Below are 20,135 nucleotides of genomic sequence, written 5' to 3'. Positions count from 1 at the left end.
GTGCTTTCTCCCATTTGTCCTCGGTCACCGACTCCCGCGAGGAAGCAGACTGATGAAGGACACGCTCTCTGGAGGTGCTGGCTGTTTCCCGTGAGTTCCCCGAACCTGAGCATGCACAGCTCTAGGGACGGAAGACCACTCACGTCTGCCCCAGACGCGGAGGAACCAGCAGGGCCTCCCCTGCCCCGGCTCCCACAACTAGGCTGGGGGATGCCCACAGCGGCCTCGGTGGGTCCTTGTACCCACCAGAAGTGGCCCCTGGGCAGACGTAGGTCCTTCCTGCCGCTCAGCTACATGAGACCCTCCGCCCCTTTCACGTGCTGTCTCCTAGGCCTTGCTTATTCTCAGTGCCGAGCAGGAGGTGAGAGGCCACAGAACAGAGGTGGTCGGGCATGGACTCGGGTCAGACAGACCTGGGGTCCACGTCCAGCTGGGGGACTCTGACCTGCGAGAAGCTGCATTTCTTCATCTGCAGAACAGGCACCCCACCTCACAGAACGTTCTGCGGATTGAGTGACATGGTGCGTCAGGACCTCCTCTTTCCCAGTGCCTGCCGGATTTATAGGGAGATCATTGTGAGAAGACACTTGGGTGTCTCTGCTGCAGACTACTTCTGACTTGGAGTTTAATAAAAATGTGTGTGTGTGTCACAAACCCATCTTTTGTCAAGGTTCTCTTGTGTTTGTGCATGTGACCCATCACCTCATTCAGCCAAGTAAATCACTCGGCTTCTTCAGGCTGCACAGTTGTCCACGTTGTAGGTGAAGTTTGCACACGTCTTTACTTTCCTTCAGGTTACTCCACCTCGACTGTAAGACTCCACCTGTAAGCCTTAACACAACATGAACAGTCATTGTAGTTTAAGATTTTAGCCAAACAGCAGGCAAGAATGAGAATAAGAAGTTTCGGGAGCTACACTGGCTAATTAGCATCTTTTAAAAATGCTAGTTAAAGATTTGTTTTTGATTAAGACAACCATTTCTCACTAGCAAGACCTTAAAATAACATGTTACAAAAATGTAAATTTGGTAAGAAACAGTTACTACCCTTGGTAGTATCACTTGGGGTGTGTGGAGAGAGAGAGAGTCCTCCCACTGGTTAAGTTCTCAGTAACAGTTAAGCTACCCTGTGAACCAGAGAGCAGTGAGTGCGGATCCCCGCACAAAAGACAGATGGTGCGTCGCAGCTGTGTTCATTATTGCCCAAATTTGGGAAACCAGATATTCATCAACAGTAGAATGGATGAATTGTGGTAAATTCATGCAGGCCTACACTGAATCGGACCCGGCGATGAGAAAGAACAGCTCCAGCACCACAGCATGGATGAAGCTCACAGGCGTCACGCTGTGGGGAAGAGCCAGCAGAGAAGGCCACACTGTGGGTTCCATTTGTATGAAGTGTACAAACAGGCAAAACTAACCCAGGGTGCTAAAAGCGAGGCCAGCGGTTACCTCTGGGAGGGGAGGGGGCTGTTGACTGGAATGGGCACTCAGGTCAGTGGGGGGCTGGCAACATGCTCTCTCCAATCCTGGCAGTGGCCACACGGTTTACAGCAGTGCTGAAGCCAGCTCGCGAGAGCTGCTCGTGAAATTCTCAGGAATTTTGTGAGCCAGCTGTTAAAGCCGTTATTAAAATTTTAACTATATCAACTTACAACTAAATAAGTTAGTTACATTAAAAACAAAGGTGCTAAATACTTGATTCCTCACTATTATCTGCCTGTTAGCTGCACTCTCAAGGTTATTAAGTCCATCGTATCTGTCTGGTGGGCAGACTGGCACGACTGCCAGTGTCCTCCCAGTTCTGTTCAGTGACATCACATTGGCAGCTTGAAATCAGCCATTGCTGGAGTATTTCCATCACCGAAATGATCAGACACTACAAATCACCCCCTTCCAGCAGAGCCAGTTACACATGGACAGCATATCCCTGAGTTAGAGAAACGTAAAACATTGAGTTCATTTGTGCACTTGGTGTATGTTTGAACTTAATAAACATTTTTTTTTTAGCTATGGAACTAATATTTGAACTCCTTTCCAGGTCTCAAATTCTGTAGGTCTAAACGTAGTCACGTTGAATTTGATTTCTATGCCATGGCTCAAGTAAACCAGCAAACTCCCACCAAAACCACATGTCGTGGTGAAGCTGCTGTGGTAGCTTCAGACCCAGTTTTCTCTGCTCTGTGTTTGTGGTTCCGGGGCTGGCGCTCTGCAAACCTGTCTATGCTTTGCCAGTTCCTCCCTGTCAGGCTGGCTGACACAGGGCGCTAGAGGGGACTGGAAGGCAGGAAGAGGCTTCCTGTTCTCGGCAACTTTCTGCAGCAAACGTTCTGGCCCCAGCGGCTGGCTGCAGTCAGTGCTTCCAGCCCAGCCAGGGCCAGCCACGTGCCAGCCGTGTTGTGCCTCCTCAAGGGCTGTTTCAGCTCCGTGGGACCCCTCCACCAAGCTCCTAAGTTTTAATAATTCTACCCTCTTCCCTCTGTTCCCTCACCACTAGGAGGAGTTGCTGCTCCCTGCTCCCTCGCAATTCTTCAATACCTGCTTGGCAGTTCTTTACGGGGAATCTTCTAATACCTGAGGGCTTTCCGTCTCCTGAGTGGCCACCAGCTGAGGCTGTGCGCAGTCAGTGCTGACCTCACACGGCCTCTCAGCAGCTCTGCCTCTGCATCTCGGCCTCTGGAACCTAGACTTCTTGCCGCTTCTCTGGTCATTCCTCAGCAGGCAGTGGACAGAGTAGCTACAAGCACTGACCTGGAGTCCAACTGCTGGTTCAGATCCCTCCCCCCTTTACAGGTGTGTGACCTTGGGCACCTTAACCACTTTTCTAGCTTCAGTCAACTCATCCTTCAAATGGTAATAAAACTCTCCTCAGAGCTGTCCCCCAGGTCAGAGAGCGCTGATGTCCAGTGCTTAGCGGGCAGCAGGCTCTCCACAGAGACTGCCCGTAGCCAGCTGCCTTTGTCATTTCCTTTCCTCTTCACCCTCCAGTTCCTGGCGGGCGTGGGCACCTCACTCACGTGCTTGCGGGGCAGGAGCACTGTCATGGCCTCGCTCACCACCGCTGGCCCCCATCTCTTCATCCTCAGCACCGGTCGCCTTCAGCATCTCCACTTGGGCGCTATAAGGGCATCTCAGAACCACCGAGTCCAGAATTCCCGCTGTTGGGTGCCTAGCCTGTCCTCCCTCCGTCCCCTTCCTGTTCTCCATTCAGGTGTCTTCTCTTTATCCCTCTGAGGCTGCCCTGACCCGCCCATCTGAAGAACACCCAACTCTCCCGCTGCACTCCTCTTGCTCTGCTTTATCTTCTTTCATAGCATTTACCACGAGAGGCTTATGTGTATGTTTGTATATTTGATAACTGTCGCCCTTGTTGGCTGTAAATTCTGTGAGGGCGGAGACTTGGCCTCCCCTGTTCACTCTTCCCAGAACCTAAACACTGCCTCGCACTGCGTAGGGACTCAGTCATTGCTTGTTCATTGAATGAATGACTCCACAAACTTCCTCATCCTCTCCTGCCGCAATGCTAAGTGAACCGCACCACCTGGTAAGCCAGAAACCCACTGTTGCCTTGGATTTTTCCCTGTTCCTCCCGCCCCCAAATCCAATCCAGGTCCTACAAATCCTGCCCCTGAATGGTTACCAAATCTGCCTACTTCTCCATCCTCGTGGCCTTTACCCAGCTCCACAACCTCCCTCTCTCTCTCTCCTGGACCACTGTCTGCACCAGCCCATCCAGTCTCCATCCTGCTGCCAGACACCAGGTTCCCGCCCAGGTGCACTGACGCTGCAGTACTGCATGCTGCCATGAGTACCTCAGCCTAGGCCTACCCTCCCCACCTCTCGGTCTGCCACCCTCGGGCTCATCTCAGGCTCCAGTCCCTCAGAGGTCTTCCTCCTATAAGAGTCGCCCAGTTTAGGATGAAACGGCATTCTCACGCTGGATTCTCACTGCCCAAGCATGGCCCTGTGTCCCCACGCAGTCTGCAGGGTGGAAATACTGTGGCCGACAATCTTCTAGAATTACTAGAAATTAACTTTCCCTCTCTCAGCCTGTCGCCTCAACTGTAAAACAGATACCCACGGCCTGTGGTTATGGGGGGGATTAAATAAGATTTTTTTTAAGAGTCTCATGCTGTACTGACTGACCTAGCCCACGACCACAAGATTTTTTAAAGTAGCAGATACCGCCTATGAGAGGTGCTAAATAAATGGGAGCTTTAAAAAAACAACCACAATTTAAAACTAAGAGCTGCAGCTGTTCCCTGCAAACCGCTGGACAGGACCCAGCCCCCAGCCGCGGAGTCTGTAATACTTTCAGGTCGGACTTGATCACAGGACCCGCACCGACGGACCTGGTGATGAAACAACCGAGAGCTGGGGGCACGGCGCTGAGCCCGGTGACAGCCCGGGAGCGGCGTCCATCAGGAGCTCGCCGAGTCCCGCGGTGCCGGAAGGCGACCGGGAGCCCACCCGGCCCAGCGGCCTGAGCGCTGACGTCCCCGCCCCCGAGAAGCTCCGCCAAAGCCCATTGGTCGGCTGCCCGTCCGCTCTGCCCACGTGACGCGGCACGTGACGCGACCCGGAAGCCGGCGAGACTGAGGGCCCGGCTCCTGGAGTCGGAGCGGCGGAGCGCGCGGGTTGTGTCTCGGAGTGGTGCCGGCGGCTGCGGGATGTTCACGGCGGGGGCGGAGAGTCTGCTCCGCCAGGCCAGGTGCCCCGGCCGGTCCCTGGGCGCGCCTAGTGGTGATCTGAGGGCGGGGCTCGGGCGCGGCGGCGGCTCGGAGGTGCCCGCCGGGACCAGCTCTGGAGACCCGAGGAATAGGGAGGCCACGCCGGCCAAGCACGGGGGGAGGAGGCCCGGGGAGGGTCGAGCTGGTCCCCGGAGGAGGTGGCGCCGGAGCAGCGCCCTGAGGATGAGTGGAAATGAAGGGGGGTGGGACCGGCTGGTTGGTTGGCCAAAGGCAGGAAGCGGGGTATCCAGAAGCTGTCAGTGGCTTCAGGGTCAAGAGGGCAAAGCTACAGAGAGGCTGGAGAGCTTGTTGGATTGAGCCATGGCAAGCTGTGTGTGCCAGGCTCAAGAGTTTGAACCTCCCGAGGGCTTTGGGGGCCATGGGAGGATCTTGTGATTTAGAAAAATCGCTCTTCTGCTGATGCGTTGAATGGGCTTCTGGCCTATAGCTGGCTCGGGACTCCCCTAACTAGTCGGTAGCCCCTTCCTCACCTACTAACCAGTCATGGGAGAAGGAATGTAGGCTAGGACCAAAACCCCACAGTCCATCAGACTGTCTAAGACTTGATGCTACTTGTTTAAAAGAAGAAAATGCAGCCACAACCACAAGCCCCTGGTAAACTTTAAAAACCAAAAAACTGGATTCAGAGCTGTTGGTGGGAAAGAATAGGATGGTTGCGGCTGCTGTGATTATAGTGAAGCAAGATCTTGAATGCAGATTAGGGTCTAAAGTCTGTGAACAGGGCAAAAATCTTTTATAGTCAAAATAACCCTTGAAAGTCTGTTAGGAAGGTGTTTTGTGGATTTGCAGCACCATCTTCCAAAAAGTCCAACACTTTCTGTCTTTCCATATTGGATATATATTCCAATATTCAAGTTCCAGTATTCCAAGTTCACTTGAATTTAGCGACTGTATTAAATGAAAAAATAGGTATCTTTAAATCCTAGCATCTCACTCAACATGCGACATGCTCACCCCAAAGTTCTTGCACAACTGAGACCCGCTCAGAGCTTCATTGGGTTCGCCTCTCCCAACTCACCTTCCACTCAAGGTCATAAATTCCTAGAATGAAAGGCAGAAGGAATAGCCCGCAATATTTCACTTCTTATTTCTTTGTCTCTCTGTCTTGGGTGGATTGAGGATAGGGTATGGTTAAATATCCATAAGTAAAATGTATGAGTTATGCAATTTCTCTGTTACGATTTGAGGAAAGTTAACAACTATCAGTTAGGTTTTACTAGTGTTTCTATATATCTTATGTTAATTAAGCCTGTGATTTTTGGTGGCACTTTAAAATAAATTGGTAAGGTTTGGGAGTTAGGATTTGGAGTGAATTTTAGTTTCTCTAAATTTTTCAGAGATGGAAAGCAAGCGTGGAAGAAGTTATCAGAAGCATCTCTTTTACGCTGAAGAATAAGTGAAGAAAGTTGGGGGCAGGGGGTGCAGCAAGGTCAGGGGAGGTTTCCAGAAGGATGAGACAACTAATGAGAAGCTCAGAGAACGAGTGAGGCGTTAACCAGTGAGAGAAGAAGTCAAGAGTATTTCAGGTAGAGGGTCCTTGCGAAGGGTCAGAAGCAAGAGAAACAGGACTTGTCGGCTCTTGGAGAAGTAAGGAGGGCCGGGCCTTGTAAGATTGTTGGCATCTGTAGGAGTTTGGGTTTGAAAGCTAAGGGTTTGAGCAGATTGGCCTTTTAGGAAGAATCCTGTGATTTGGAGAGTTTACTGGAAGGGATTAATTTGGGATGAGGAGGCCCACCATTCTGGGAAAGATTCTCCATTATAATTGCGAGACAGTCTGGTAGCTCCTCCCTCAGTCTCGGACCTGGCCTCTTGTCTCTCTGTGTCCTTCTCCTCATCCCACGTGTGCCTGTTCTTTAGTTTGTGGGTGACTGGACCCAACTCTGGCTAGATTAAGTAAAACAATGCAGACCGTAGAGGGGCCGTGGCAGTGTTGAGGAGTGGCGGGGAATTCACTGGGATTATCTGCCGGCCTTCAAGTGAGAAGAGGAAACACAGGAAGCCACCCCAGGCCCCCAGCTCCAGATGTTCACCGAACCCTCTCCTCAGCCCCAGGGCTGGGGACGCCCTGTCTCTCGGTTCAAAATTCCAGATTCCCGAGCTCAAGCATCCGAGCGGTCCAGAATGGGTTTAGTGGACTTCAGCCACAGCTTGGGGAGGGTGGGTGAGGACACGGCTGCATGGGGGGCCCTTCTCCCAGAGCCCCCAGAGGTCCCTAGAACAGCGAGTTATCGGCATGTTACCTTTTCTTGGCTTTTGGACTGAAATAGAAGCCTAAAACCAGGTTTCCGTTTTGAGACTTTGTTCAATATCTTACCTGTTGTCAATGCTCAATAGATACATTTTTTAATTAAGCAAATTAAGTGTTAGAGTAAGAAACTATAATAGGCTTACTTTACAATGTGTGATAATATTTGGCCTTTAATATGTAAGATTTGACTCTTGTTCCCAGAAGTGAAAGGCTCACTGAAGGAATCTTGAAAAGCAACTTACTTTAGACTAAATTTCTGTTACTTTTGAGTGAGAGTCCTAAAATCAGTCAGTTTTAGTTCTGCTCCTGGAGTAACAGAATCCAAGCGTGGAGTCTCTGTTAATGAGGTGTGTGGTAGTAAACTATTGGGGTGATGGTCTCCCCGACAGCCCTGCCCGGCAGGGGAGGGGAATGGCTCCATGGATCCTGAATCCCAGGGAGAGAGGAAGTGGGTTGGGAGCCAGTCAGCAGATCTATCACATGAGATGTCGTGGGGTGGTGGAATCACTTCCCACGACCCCCAGGTTTCTCTGCTCGGTAGGGATGTTCCCCCAGCCCGAGAGGCATTCTGTCACAGCTCAGGGCGACATTTCTGGATCCCTCGGCTGGGTCTCTCAATGCCAGGTTGCTGACATGGTCTTCTTTGCTTAGGGAGATCCAGGATGAGGAACTGAAGAAGTTCTGTTGCCGGGTCTGTAAGCTGCTGCAGGAGGAGGACTTGGGGCCCGATGCCGTTGACGCCCTGCAGAGGCTCTTCCTCATCGTCTCGGCCACGAAATATAGCAGGAAGTGAGTGGGATCATCTTTGGGGTATGACAGGCCCGGGGGGGGCACCTTGTCAGCGCCTGGCAGGTGGGCGCAAACGTCCCTGTGGCGTCTGAGTCTGTGTCCACTTAAACCAGCGCTAAAGGTCCTCAAATATGAAAAGCTCTCTCCGCCTGCCGAAGGGCCCCGGGCCGCCTCTCTGGGCTGAGAGGGGCGCGACTGGGAGCCTGGGAGCCGGGTGCTCTGGCGGTGGTGTGACGTGCCGCCCGCCGTGGCCTTGCCGTCCCAGGCTGGAGAAGACGTGTGTGGACCTGCTGCAGACCACCCTCTGCTCGCCCACGTGCCCTGAACAGCTCCAGCTTCTCTGCGCCGCCATCTTGAGAGAGAGGTCACCCTCCGACAGCCTGAGCCTGTCCTGTGACCACGTCCAGAACACGCGGCAGCTGAGCCTGGTGGCCTCTGTGCTCTTGGCCCAGGTAACGTGACTGTCACCGTCTGGTCGGCTACCTGCCCTTGGCGGCCCTGGGGCCTCAGAGAACCAGCAGGCTGGTCCGTGGTCCCCACGAGGGCGCCGACTTGCCGCATGGGCAGGCTCAGCTTGGCTTCCCCTTCCATTTGACAGTTTTTATGGCGGCCTCGGCTGTGCCAGGACACCTGGTGCTCGGATGCTTCTGGAACAAGCAGCAACACCTGCCTCCTCCATCTCTCTGTTCTCCATCTTCCCCCTCGTTCCTAGGGAAGTAGCCAGGACTCTGTGAAGGCTCACTCAGGCCGCAGGGCCTGGACTGCTGTGGTGACATTCCTAGGTGTCTGTATGAGGTGGCATTATGCATTAATGACACTAATAGAGCGGCAGCCTTCAGAGTTTGGCAGTCCCCTTTCCAGATATTTCTGACGGAATGACCTGTTGCTCAGGCCCTCGGACAAGTCAGTGCTTTGCATTCCGCTTGTGTTTGGTTTGCAGGGTGACAGAAAGCAGGAGGTCAGGAGCGTGGGCCAGCGCGTCTGCAAAGTCCTCGAGAGCCGACAGCCAGAGGGGCCCAGTCTGAGGCACCTCCTCCCGGTCGTGACGAAGGTCGTCGGCCTCGCCCCGGGCACCCTCCACGAAGGTATTCGCCCTTCCTGAGGGGCTGTGTGGGTGGCTCCCAAAGGAGACGAGCGCCCACTCGGGGAGGCCCGAGGGTGTGGACTCTGTCGGGAGAGTCTGGGGGATTGAACTGCTTTCCCACGGTGTCATTCCCTCCCCCCGCACTAGACCAGGCTAACCTGCTCAACAAGCGCCTGGTGGACTGGCTCCGCTATGCCAGCGTCCAGCAAGGGGTGGCACACTCCTCTGGCGGCTTCTTCTCCACGCCCAGAGGCCGGCAGGTGAGGCTGGGGACGCTCTCAGCACGCCCGTCCCTGGGCGCCCCTGGGCCGCCCTGGCCAGCCTTGCCTGCAGGGTCCTGTCCACTCCTCCTGTCCTTCCACCTGCCCTGGTTCCAGAATGATCCCTCCTTCCTGTTTCCACTCAGTGGGGCAGGGGGAGGTGCTTTGGGTCACACGGGGTCACAGCCCCATAGCCCGTGACACTGTGCCTGTTGAGGTCTGGAACTTGTTGGTGGCATCACTCATCTGACAGAGGGCCATATTCTTAACTCAAATGCCAGCATTCACGCATCTTACAAAGGGCGGGTGCCCCCTAGTTCTAGAAGAGTGTGGACGACCAGTTTGGTGTGAGGACAGGGTGGGGCAATGGCTCCCGATCCCACGCAGCCTCTTCTCCACCCCCCCGAATACCTGGCAGACCCGCGGCCTTTCTCAGCCTCAGCCCCCAGCCCAGGGGCCGCCTGCGCCCTCTGCAGCCCAGGGGCCCTGCAGCAGCCCTGTCCCTCCTTGCCTCCTGCAGCCAGGCCCTGTCACCGAGGTGGACGGGGCGGTGGCCACAGATTTCTTCACGGTGCTGTCCACCGGCCAGCACTTCACAGAGGACCAGTGGCTGAACGTGCAGGCCTTCTCCATGCTGCGGGCATGGCTGCTGCACAGTGGCCCCGACGGCCCCGGCACCCCCGACGCAGGTGGGACGCGGGTGGGACCCAGGGTGCCCCTGGGTGACAGTGCTGCCTTGGCTGAGCCACTAGACGCCAGGAGGCCCCTCCCAGACGTGTCAGAGATGCCAGAGTGATCATTTAGGGCAGATGTCACAAGGTTATTGAGACAGCTTCACCAAACTCCCCCTTTGCAAGCCCACCAGCGGTTTAGACCGTCTGGACTCCCGGGGGCGGGGAGGGGAACCTGACTGCACTGAGGGCGTCTGGTGAGGGTGACAGTGGCCGGGCTGGGCGTGGGCCCAGTGCCGTGTCGTCTGTGACGGCAGCTCACTTCACACCCTCAGGACAGGCCAGTCGGTCCTCTAGGGCCCCAGGGGTGGAGCAGCCCCTCCTCCTGCTAAGCGCCTGTCCTCTCTTCCAGACGATAAGTCGGAGCTGGAGGGCTCCACCCTGTCGGTGCTCTCAGCCGCCTCCACCGCCAGCCGCCTGCTTTCCCCCCAGGAGCGGCTGCGGGAGAAGGCCTTCGAGTACTGCCAGCGCCTCATTGAGCAGAGCAACCGCCGTGAGTCCTGGGCTGTCCCTCCGCGCCATGCTGCCTCGGCCGCTGCTCTTTCCCTCACTGCTCCCTGGGGGCTTCTGTGTCCAGGCATCACCCCCGAGAGCTTGGCTGTGGACAGAACCCATCCTGGCTCCTCAGGGCTGCGTCCCCAGCCCACCAGGCATCAGTCCCAACCTCACGTCTCCCCTGGGGGGTGGCTCTCTGCTGGCCCCATCCTGTCCCTCTGCTCCCAGTTGTCGGGTCTCTCCTTGAGCTTCCAGAACACAGTGCACCTTCTCGTTCGGCTGTTTTGATGCTGAAACAGAGACTAGTTGACTTTCTTCCTTCCCCCAGGAGCCCTGAGGAAGGGGGACTCTGACCTGCAGAAAGCTGTAAGTGCCCGGGGTTGGGGGGGCAAGCAGGGGGCATGGTGGGGCCCCCGCCCGTCTCCTCTGAGTGGCCCGGGTGTCCCCACAGTGCCTGGTGGAGGCCGTGCTGGTGCTGGACGTGCTCTGCAGGCAGGACCCGTCCTTCCTGTACCGCACCCTCTCCTGCCTGAAGGCCCTGCAGGTGCGGCTGTGTGGGGATCCGGCGTGCGTGCGGGCGCTGCTGCCCGTCGCCCAGTTCTTCCTGACCCACGGTGAGCTTCCACCTCAGCGCGGGCTCCTGGGGCGGGGGCCGGCCGGGCTCCCGGGGAGAGCCGCGCAGGTCATGGTTAGGGTGGCTTTCTCTTCACGTGGCTCTCCTCCTCCCTGTTGGGCAAACGGCATTGCCGTGACGGACCATTTGCACTGGGTGGTGGTAGTTTTTAAATGCATTTACATAGTGAATTAAAATGTCATCCACTTTATGTCAGTCTCAGAACTCTCTTCATGAGAGTTCATGCAAGTTTCCTGGAAGGTGCTGTGAAACCAGGCCTTTCCTGAGAACGTTCCGCATCGTGTGGCTCAGAGGGTTGGTCTGTGGCTGGAGACACTTGGGAGGCGCTGAATATATTCAGCTAGGTTTTCCTGTACAGATGGACGTCTCGGAGCCGTTGGTGTCCTGGAGACACACACGGCCGTGGAGGCCTGGCCTGAGGCTGAGGGGCCCCACCCAGCAGCAGAGGGTTCTCGTGCCGAGTGCAGGCCTTCTGCCCTGACCCACCCTGTGCCTCTCAGGGGAGGCCGCCGCCGTGGACTCGGAAGCTGTCTACCAGCACCTATTCACCAGGGTCCCTGCTGAGCTCTTCCACAGCCCCATGCTGGCCTTCGAGTTCGTCCAGTTCTGCAGGGACAACCTCCCCCTGTTCGGCAGGAGCCTCGGCATTCTCAAACTGAGCTTCCCTAACCTCTTCAAGGCATGCTCGGCCATCCTGGAGCCAGGGCGGGGGCTGGGGGGCTGGGGCAGGGAGCGCGGGGCCCTGGGCTCTCCCCTCTGCCCATGGGCCTCCAGGCGAGTCCTGGCTGTGACTGCAAGGCCTGGCGGCTCCCGGGCCTCAGGGGAGGTGGCCTGGACTGCAGGGTGGAGGGTGAGGTGCGGGGTGGCCCTGGGTGTCCATACGTCACGTATGGACAGCGTCGCCGTCAGAGGAGGCCTGCTGCCCGTCCTCTCGGGAAGGCCTAGTCAGGCCTGACGGTGGGTCGGTCCCCATACAGTCTGTACAGATTGCAGCATCCTCGGATCTCCACCTGGGAGCCTTGCCTGGTGTGTTCAGCGCTCTGGTGCTGGTGGCTTTTGATCTATCTTTGGTGACTGGCACGTCACTGCCTGGCCTTTTCAAAATCAATTGGAGACTCAGTCCTGAAAGCAAGGGAGTCTTTTTGGACTCCTGGGTCACAGTGAAGCATGACAAGGGGGAGGGACGAATGCAGACGCCCCTGCCCTATGGCAGCACGCCTGTGGGGGCAGCCGTGAGGCCGTGGCTGGCTTTCTCCCTCTGCGGCCGGCCCCTCGCCCCACAGACGCCCTCCTGGATCCCAGCTGAGCTGCCCTGCTTGTCCCTGCAGTTCCTGGCCTGGCACAGCCCGCCCCTCACCTCCGAGTTTGTGGCGCTTCTCCCGTCACTGGTTGATGCCGGCACAGCGGTGGAGATGCTGCATGCGCTGCTGGACCTACCTTGTCTGACCGCGGCCCTGGACCTGCAGCTCAGGTGCACCCCAGGGCGCCGCCTGCCCTCGGGGCCCACTGCCAGCCCTGCCTGGTCGTGCACACCCAGCCCTCTCCTCACCGTTCCCTCCGTGTCCCCCTCCCCTGCCCCGCCCTGCAGGTGCCAGACCCCCAGGCCCTTCCCGTCACCCTGGGGCTCATCACCGGGTCAGGGCACCATGATGTTATCATGACAACGGCTCGTGTCTCCCCGGCCAGGGGGTGCCTGTGAGGGCAGGGCTGAGTCGGGCCTCGGTTGGCCTGTGTCCGGAGCCCACGTCTGGGTCCGGCCTCAGGTGTCTGTCTGCTCACAGGTCATCGCCGGCTACGTCCGAGAGGCCGCTCTGGGATGCCTCGCTCAGGACCCCCGGCTGCCTGGAGGGCTTCCGGGACCTGCGGTTCCAGGGTCTCTTCCAGCACCTGCTGCGTGCCCAGGCCAGCGGGACCACAGAGAGGTGGGGGCCGCTCGGGTGGCGACCCCTGGGGTGGGCTGGCTGCTGGGCGTCCCAGGCCCCACGGCCCCTTTCAGGGCTCGAGAGCACCCTGAGACCTTGGGACATGACTGTGTGGCTGGAGCCCGTTCCCAGGTTCCAAGGGCAGCCGGGCCCTGGTGGCCACCCCCGGGCCTTGCACCTGCTGACCTGGAGGGACAGCCTCGGTCACCCCCACCACGCAGGCACTGGACTTGTGCTCAGCTCTCTGTTACCTGACTCAGTCCTCATCACCCTGTGAGGTAGGCGCCGTGCTGACTCCATTCTGCAGGTGGAGAAACTAAGGCTTAGCACACCCTAGGAGAGGGAGGGCAGGACTGGAACAGGCCTCCCGACCCCAGACCCCTGGCAGCTCACCCTGTGCCAGCCCTCCCTGTGTCCTGTAGAAGCAGGGCCGTGCTGAGGATCGAGCGGCTGGTGACGGGAGCAAGGCTTGGCAGCACGAGGTGTGCATGGTGACAGGACAGCCTCTTCCGATGGGGGCAGTGCAGGCGGCGTCCAAGCTCAGTCCAGGCCGTGGCACGACGACCCCTCCCTCTTCCTGCGGCCCCGGCCTGCAGGCTTACACAGTCCTCGTGGTCACAGTGTGTCTGTGGGCGCCGGCTGGGCCGGGGGAGCGGGCAGGCGCTCAGGGTGCTGCGCTGTGTCCCCCAGGTTAGCGCCCCTCCACCAGCTGCTGCAGCCCATGGCCAGCTGTGCCCGGGTGGTGCAGTGCGCCGAGGCGGTGCCCACCCTGCTCCAGGTGTTCTTCTCGGCGGTGACCCAGGTGAGCCCGCTTCCCAGATCCCGCGTTCCCTGGGGCCTCACACGCACCCAGGCAGAGGGGCGGCCGGAGCCAGCACCGCGGCCCCGCCCTTGCCCTTCGCAGAGCCTCAGCTTCCTCAGTGGCACGAAGGTTAATCCTGCTGAGGATCCCTGAGAGTCCCAGGGGAAAGGGCTGCACATGCCAGCCCTGGCTAGGGTCCTGTCCCTCCCTCTAGCTGCCCCCAACCCCCCAGAACAGGGGCGTGTGAGTGGCCCCCGGGTGGGCAGACACAGCCGGGACCAGAGTAGGTGTGGCCGAAGGTGGTGTCGGCTGGGCTGGACTGAGCCTGCCTCGCCTCTCGCTCTGGCCCCAGTTCGCCAACGGGGCTCTGACCAACCAGCTGGTGCTGCTGCTCTTGGAGAGGAGCAACTCGCTCTACCAGGTCCCGCAGTACGAAGCCCGCGTGCACAGGTGGGTCCCTCCTGTCGTCCTGCGAGGCCTCCTCCCTCCTGCAGCACGACGGCCTCAGGCCCAGAGGTTTCACTGAGCCCACACTTGGCTCGGCACAGCTTCGAGCCCCCGCTTTCTCCCTTCGGTCGCTACGGTGCCCTCGGCCCTTCTTCTGGGCTGCCCTCAGCAGTTCACATCCTGCTCTCTGGTGTCATCCCCAGGCCCAGCCCAGCACTTCCTGTGTCGCTGCACAGATCCCTCTGTCCCCAATCCAGAATGTTCCCGTGTCCTTCCCTCCTCTCCCAAGCTATCTTCAGCGCTGGCCCAAGTCCCTCTTCTACAGTAGTTTCCAGACTGACTGTGCCCCTTTCTGCGGGCCTGATACCTGCAGGCTTGTCCCCGCTCGCCTCTCAAGCCCTGGACCAAGGACCAGAGCCGGTCCCAGTCTCCTCCCCAGGGGGCGATAGGTTCCTTTAGGGGCCAAACTGTCTTTACCTCACCTGGTGCTCAGATGCTTTCCCGTCCACCCCTGGCTCTGGCGCTAGATGGGGGACCATGGGTCTGGGGTGGCGAGGGGCCAGCCGCAGCCCGCGAGCGCCCTCTCTGGCAGGGTGCTGAGCTCCCAGTTCCTGGTCCTGTGCAAGCTGCACCCCTCCCTGGTGGTCGAGCTGGCGAAGGAGCTCCTGGAATTTGTGGGGAGCGGGAGCGGCATCTGCGGCCCGGGGAGCATGCTGACCGCCGTGGTAAGGCTAGCCCACGCACCGCCCGTCCCTCTCCCAACACCCGAGCGCCGGGATGGGGGCTGAGGCGCCATGCCTCTCCAGGTGTGGGCCATTGGCGAGTACCTGTCGGTGTCCTGGGACCGGCGGTGCACTGTGGAGCAGATCAACAAGTTCTTTGAAGGCCTGGAGGCCTTGCTGTTCGAGGTCACCCAGTCCCGCCCCTCTGCTGCCCTGCCCAAGTGTCCACCCCAGGTCATCACCGTGCTCATGACCACGCTGACCAAGCTGGCCTCCCGGAGCCAGGATCTGATCCCCAGGTACTGGTTAGGGGTGGGAGGGGGAACCTGTGGGCTTCCCATGGGGAGAGCACAGTGGCTCCGGAGTCTGCCCTGTGTGACCCTATCCGGGTGTCTGGACGCAGGGTCAGCGGCACGCGGTTCTGGTTGGGTGCAGGCGGCCGGGGCTGTCGGCACTGCCACCCCATTTCTCTGAGCTAAGGCCACCCTAGCTGGGTGCCTCGGGGGCTGGGCCCCTCCACGAGACCCCTTTCCACGTGAGGGGTGCACCTGCAGCGGACTGGCTGGGACTCTCTTGTCCCCAGGGTCTCTCTGTTCCTGTCAAAGATGAGGACGCTGGCCCAGAGCCCGGCCACGAGCTCCCTGCACTGTGAGGAGGATGCGGGCGCCGTCCGCACGCGGGCCACCGAGCTGCTGAACCTGTTGAAGATGCCCAGCGTGGCGCAGTTTGTGCTCACACCCAGCGCAGAGGTGTCCGAGCCCCGCTATCACCGCGACACCAACACGGCCCTGCCCCTGGCCCTGCGCACAGTCAGCCGGCTGGCGGAGAGGGAGGCGGGCCTCCTGCCAGGGTGAAGGGACGGCCACCAGGATTAAGAGCCTGTATTAGGGTCAAGCCTTGGCTTAGTGATCAGAGAGGAAGTGAGGAGGGCGTGAGTCCCAGGGAGGAGCCCCGGGGGCTCTCGGTCCCTCACGCTGGGCAGGGCTTCACGTTCACACCCTTTGGGTGTTTGTCTCTCTCAAGCCTTTCTCCCGGGACATGCTGAGCTGTGTGGTGGGACAGCTGTGACTCCTGGCTTAGCCACTTTGGGGCTGGACGGGAGCTGCCTGCTCTGTGCCCTGCTGGTCCTTATTTGGGGGCAGTTAGGGGTCAGAACAGGTATGGCAAAAATAAACCCCTTTAACAAGTATCTGTGTGAACCAGGCAGGGTCTATTCCCTTTCCCTTCGCCCAGGGGAGAGGGCCGGGGGTGGGGGAGCCCAGCGGGCAGCCCCCTAGTGCTGCTGGGCCAGGACAGCAGGCCGTGGGGACATAAGGGGCCCTCGCCCCACCGGGCCAGACACCAGCAGCTGTGCCTTCCCACTCGGTGGCGACGTGTAAAGGGCCGAACCCAGTCCAGCCCCAGTGTCCCAGATGTTCCAGAAGTGACAGATCACTATGTATATGTTCAGGAAGGAAGAGTGTGTCTCCCAGAGCTGACCACTGCCCCTGGGAACACGCATTCCATCAGTGGCCTTTTTCAGTCCACCTTGTGCTTCTGAAGGCCCTGAAGATGGGCAGCCTGGGGCTCTGGGCCCTGTGGGGTGGCCTGGAGCCTCCTGCCATTAGGAGAGAAGGCAGGCCAACCAAGCAGGGTGCTCCCCCTGTTGGCTCCTGGCGACCCTGACACCCGCCCCCTCGAGCCTTACCCAGAGCAAAGCCGGGTCGCTTTGATATTATCCAGGCAGGGGAGACCCGCTGAGTCTGGAAGGGCAAGAAATGTACCCCCAGCCCCAGCCCCAGCGCTGCCGTCCACCGGTCCATTCAGGTCCGCTTCCTGCCTGTAGACCAGCGCTGCCCGGCGCGGTGACCGGCCCTACCACCAGGTGGTGCTGCTGCTCCGCCGCGCCGCTCCCCCGTGCGGTTTCCCCCTCCAACGTCCCGAGAAACGGCAGCCACGGAGGAGGCCACTGGGCCGGCCTGGCGGAGAGTGTCGCCCATGCTCTGCCCAGGTGACGCGCACGCGGAGCCGAGTAGGGGGCGTTGAGGTGGGCAGCACCAAAGGACCCCTGACCCTCCCGAGATGGGCCAAGGCGGCCCTGCGAGCCCCCGCGCCGCCCCTCGGCCGCGCCGCGCGCCCCGGACGCCCGGACCCCAGCCCACCCCGACCCTGCTCGGCCCTTGGGACTGGAGTCCAAGGCTGAGTGTGTTCATCTAGAGAAAATTCCCTATCGCTTGTGCCAGATCCCTGGGGGGCTACTCTCAATTAAGCTTAGCTCGGGCTGTTGTCATATCATCTGGAGATTGTAAGTTGGGTCCCAAGCCTGTGTCAGAACTCGTTTGTGGACCGATTTTGAGGGGACCCTGTTCTTCCGGCTTCGTGCAGAGCCAAGGCCATCCGGAAACATTCCCTTCCTGTTTCCTGTGAGGGTCGACTTTCGGTCTAGAGTCAAACTACCCAAGTTCAAACCCTGTGTAGTTGAGTCCTACCAAGAGCAAGAGGGAATCGTGGGTCTCCATGCTCCCGCCCAGGGGCACGGTACCATCCACACCCCTGCTGTGCGCCATCCAGCGGGGGAGCGGGCCTCCCGCGCACTGACCGTGGGCTTGGCCGTCAGGAGGGCAGCAGACGCCACAGGCTGGACGTGTGCTCGGAGGCAGGCTTGCCCTCCTGCCATTGCTGTGAGAACGTGCCCCAGCCGGTCTGTGGGTCCACGAGGCTGGGGGCACAGAGAGCAGGCCTGGATCCCCCTGGAGCGCGGAGCCAGTTCCAGCCTGGCTGAGCGAGAGTAAATGACTGTTGTTTTCAGACACCGAGTTGCATGGTTTTTTCTCACAGCGTTATTAGGGCCATGCTGACTGATAGAGAAGACCACAGTCTCCCTGCTCATGTCCTCATCTGAAACACCGGGACAGTAACGGCACCCACCACAAAGAACTGTGAGAACATTGAATGTGCTAACACTTGTGAAGTGCCGGGCGTGCTCGGCATACAGGCTCTGCACACATGTGACTCTGGTTAGTTCCCCTTTCTCAGGGGCCCAGCCCTTCGGGAGCTCTGGAGTTACGGGGTCCCCCATTTGGCCCACAGCTTGGGATGGCCGAGGCTCTGTCACCTCCACACCGCAGAGGAGTGGAGAATTGAGACCTGTAATTCCACAGGCCTCCGGCCAGCTGCCAGCCTCTCTGAACTCGCTCTTTTCAATGTTGGGGTCCAAGGATTTCTTTTCTTTTGGGTTCAATCACACATTTAAATGACTTTTTGGGGGCCAGCCCAATGGTGTAGCGGTTATGTTCATGTGCTCCACCTTGACGGCCCAGGGTTCGCAGGTTCAGATCCCGGGTGCGGACCTACCCACTGCTTGTCAAGCCATGCTGTGGCAGGTGTCCCACATATAAAGTAGAGGAAGATGGGCACGGATGTTAGCCCAGGGCGAATCTTCCTCAGCAAAAAGAGGAGGATTGGCAACAGATGTTAGCTCAGGGCTAATCTTTCTTACACACCCAAAGTGGCTGACTCAATTGAAAGGCAACTTTAAAAAAAAATGACTTTTTTTTTTTTATAATTTTATTTATTTACTTTTTTTCCCCAAAGCCCCAGTAGATAGTTGTATGTCATAGCTGCACATCCTTCTAGTTGCTGTATGTGGGACACGGCCTCAGCATGGCCGGAGAAGCGGTGCGTCGGTGCGCGCCAGGGATCGAACCCAGGCTGCCAGCAGCGGGGCGCGCGCACTTAACCGCTAAGCCACGGGGCCGGCCCAAAAATGACTTTTTTAAAAATACATTTTATCCAGCATTTTGGGAACTCGGTGGTGGGGGCCCCTTCAAGGTGGCAGAATTCTGGTGCCTCACATTGAACCATAGCAAAGGCCCAGGGCAGACCCACACGCGCCTCTTGTGTGCCACCAGGGGGCAGCGTGGAGCTACATGAGACCCGCGGGTTGGGACAGACCTCGGAGTCCTGCCTCCAGGGGACCCTTTCCATATGAGAAGTGTGTCTGCAGCTGACTGGCTGGGACCCCCTTGTCCCCAGGGTCTCTCTTTTCATGTCAAAGATGAGAACCCTGGTCCAGAACCTGGCTATGAGCTATGTGCACTGTGAGGAGAATGAGGGCACCATCCTCACGTGAGTCACAGAGCTGAAGATGCCCAGGGTGGAGGTGTCTGAGCCCTGCCGTCACTGTGACGCCAACACGGCCCTGCTCCTGGCCCTGCGCATGGCCAGCTGGCTGACGGGGAAGGAGGCGGGCCTCCTGCCAGGGTGAAGGGACAGCCACCAGGTGGACACCAGCCGGGGCTGCAGATTAAGAGCCTAGGGCCGGCCAGCCTCGTATTAGGGCCAAGCTGCAGCTTTAGTGATCAGAGAGGCAATCAGGAGGGGTGTGAGGCCTGGGGACCAGGGTGGGTCCAGACTCTCACTGTATAACCTTCTGGGGGTTTCTAGACTCTCTCTTAGGACTATGTTGAGCACGTGATCACTAAGAGCAAACTACACTCTGACTGAGGCTATAGCCCTTTTCCTGGGAGCCGGGGGCTGCCTGGGGTGTCCCAAGCAGCCCTTGGCTCCATTACAATGACCCTCCCATCCTCCCAGGATCTCTCCTGCCCTGGCCAGCAGGGGAGCAGGGCCCCCAGAGCCCCCGCAGCCCCTCTGGGCCCTCGGGGAGCCGGCATGGCGCCACCACTCTCTAAGAATGTGAAAGATAGTTTATTGAATCTATGCTTCTCCATTAAAATCTCCAAACATAAAGCTCTGTAACAAACAACAAACGACTGTCGTCTGTCATATAAATAAAATATACACTGAGATGTACACTATCCACAGGCGGAGGAGCGGCTCGTGTCCTGAAGGTGACGCACCACGCGGACCGACTTGTAGGAAGGTGGCGGGACCTGCCAAACCTCAGGGTGCCACTGTGTAGGGGGCCCACCCTAGGGAGGGGGCGTGCGGAAGCGGATCTTCTTGGCTGTTTCCACGTCAGACTTGGCAACCAGAAACCGCATCTTCTTTCCCCCATGTCGGATCAGATCCACAGCCCTGAAACCCAGTGAAGGGGATGAGGGCGGCATAGAAGAGCTCACGTGGTGCGGGTCCAGCCGCAGGGCGGGGGAGGTCCCCGGGAGGGGAACCCAACGCTCCACCCCAGCTGTCGCCCCAAGTGGACAGGGCTGTGTGTGAGGGCCTGGCCATCACGTGCTTCCCTCCCTCCAGGAGCGGGTGTGGTGCTCCTACAGGAGACTAGCTTAGAGCCAGCAACCCTGAGCACCCT

At 58.7% G+C, this 20,135-nt stretch overlaps 2 protein-coding genes across 3 annotated transcripts in view; one reads left to right on the top strand and one right to left on the bottom strand.

The window, feature by feature from the left end:
* Window positions 1-4,595: 4,595 nt before the first annotated feature.
* Window positions 4,596-16,073, top strand: AP5Z1 (adaptor related protein complex 5 subunit zeta 1). Of its 2 annotated transcripts, none has more exons than XM_058569379.1 (17): window positions 4,596-4,710; window positions 7,650-7,787; window positions 8,053-8,239; window positions 8,728-8,872; window positions 9,019-9,131; window positions 9,652-9,820; window positions 10,215-10,355; window positions 10,686-10,723; window positions 10,809-10,971; window positions 11,492-11,670; window positions 12,320-12,462; window positions 12,773-12,913; window positions 13,604-13,715; window positions 14,068-14,165; window positions 14,755-14,887; window positions 14,969-15,183; window positions 15,468-16,073. In XM_058569379.1, the coding sequence occupies exons 1-17, from the start codon at window positions 4,670-4,672 to the stop codon at window positions 15,736-15,738; spliced, it is 2,427 nt and encodes an 808-aa protein (XP_058425362.1). In that variant the 5' UTR covers window positions 4,596-4,669; the 3' UTR covers window positions 15,739-16,073. The 2 variants fall into 2 exon arrangements, with proteins under 2 accessions (XP_058425362.1, XP_058425360.1); XM_058569377.1 differs by having other exon boundaries at window positions 12,755-12,913.
* Window positions 16,074-18,837: 2,764 nt separating this feature from the next.
* RADIL (Rap associating with DIL domain) overlaps window positions 18,838-20,135 on the bottom strand; it is a 70,819-nt gene continuing 69,521 nt past the window's right edge. The window contains 1 exon segment of the mRNA XM_058569376.1: window positions 18,838-19,903. Coding sequence (XP_058425359.1) covers window positions 19,798-19,903 — 106 coding nt within the window. The 3' untranslated portion in view covers window positions 18,838-19,797.

The sequence above is a fragment of the Diceros bicornis genome, chromosome 26 (genome assembly GCF_020826845.1).
Source record: "Diceros bicornis minor isolate mBicDic1 chromosome 26, mDicBic1.mat.cur, whole genome shotgun sequence".
Taxonomy (NCBI): domain Eukaryota; kingdom Metazoa; phylum Chordata; class Mammalia; order Perissodactyla; family Rhinocerotidae; genus Diceros; species Diceros bicornis.
This window is presented reverse-complemented; position numbering and strand designations above follow the sequence as displayed.

What these genes read in the sequence shown, in the direction of transcription:
- AP5Z1 (XM_058569377.1), top strand. Translation starts at nt 4,670, where the DNA reads ATGTTCACGGCGGGGGCGGAGAGTCTGCTCCGCCAGGCCAG. An exon ending in CATTGAGCAGAGCAACCGCC is followed by an intron (nt 10,356 to 10,685) that starts GTGAGTCCTGGG and finishes TCCTTCCCCCAG; the next exon opens with GAGCCCTGAGGAAGGGGGAC. An exon ending in ACTCTGACCTGCAGAAAGCT is followed by an intron (nt 10,724 to 10,808) that starts GTAAGTGCCCGG and finishes GTGTCCCCACAG; the next exon opens with TGCCTGGTGGAGGCCGTGCT.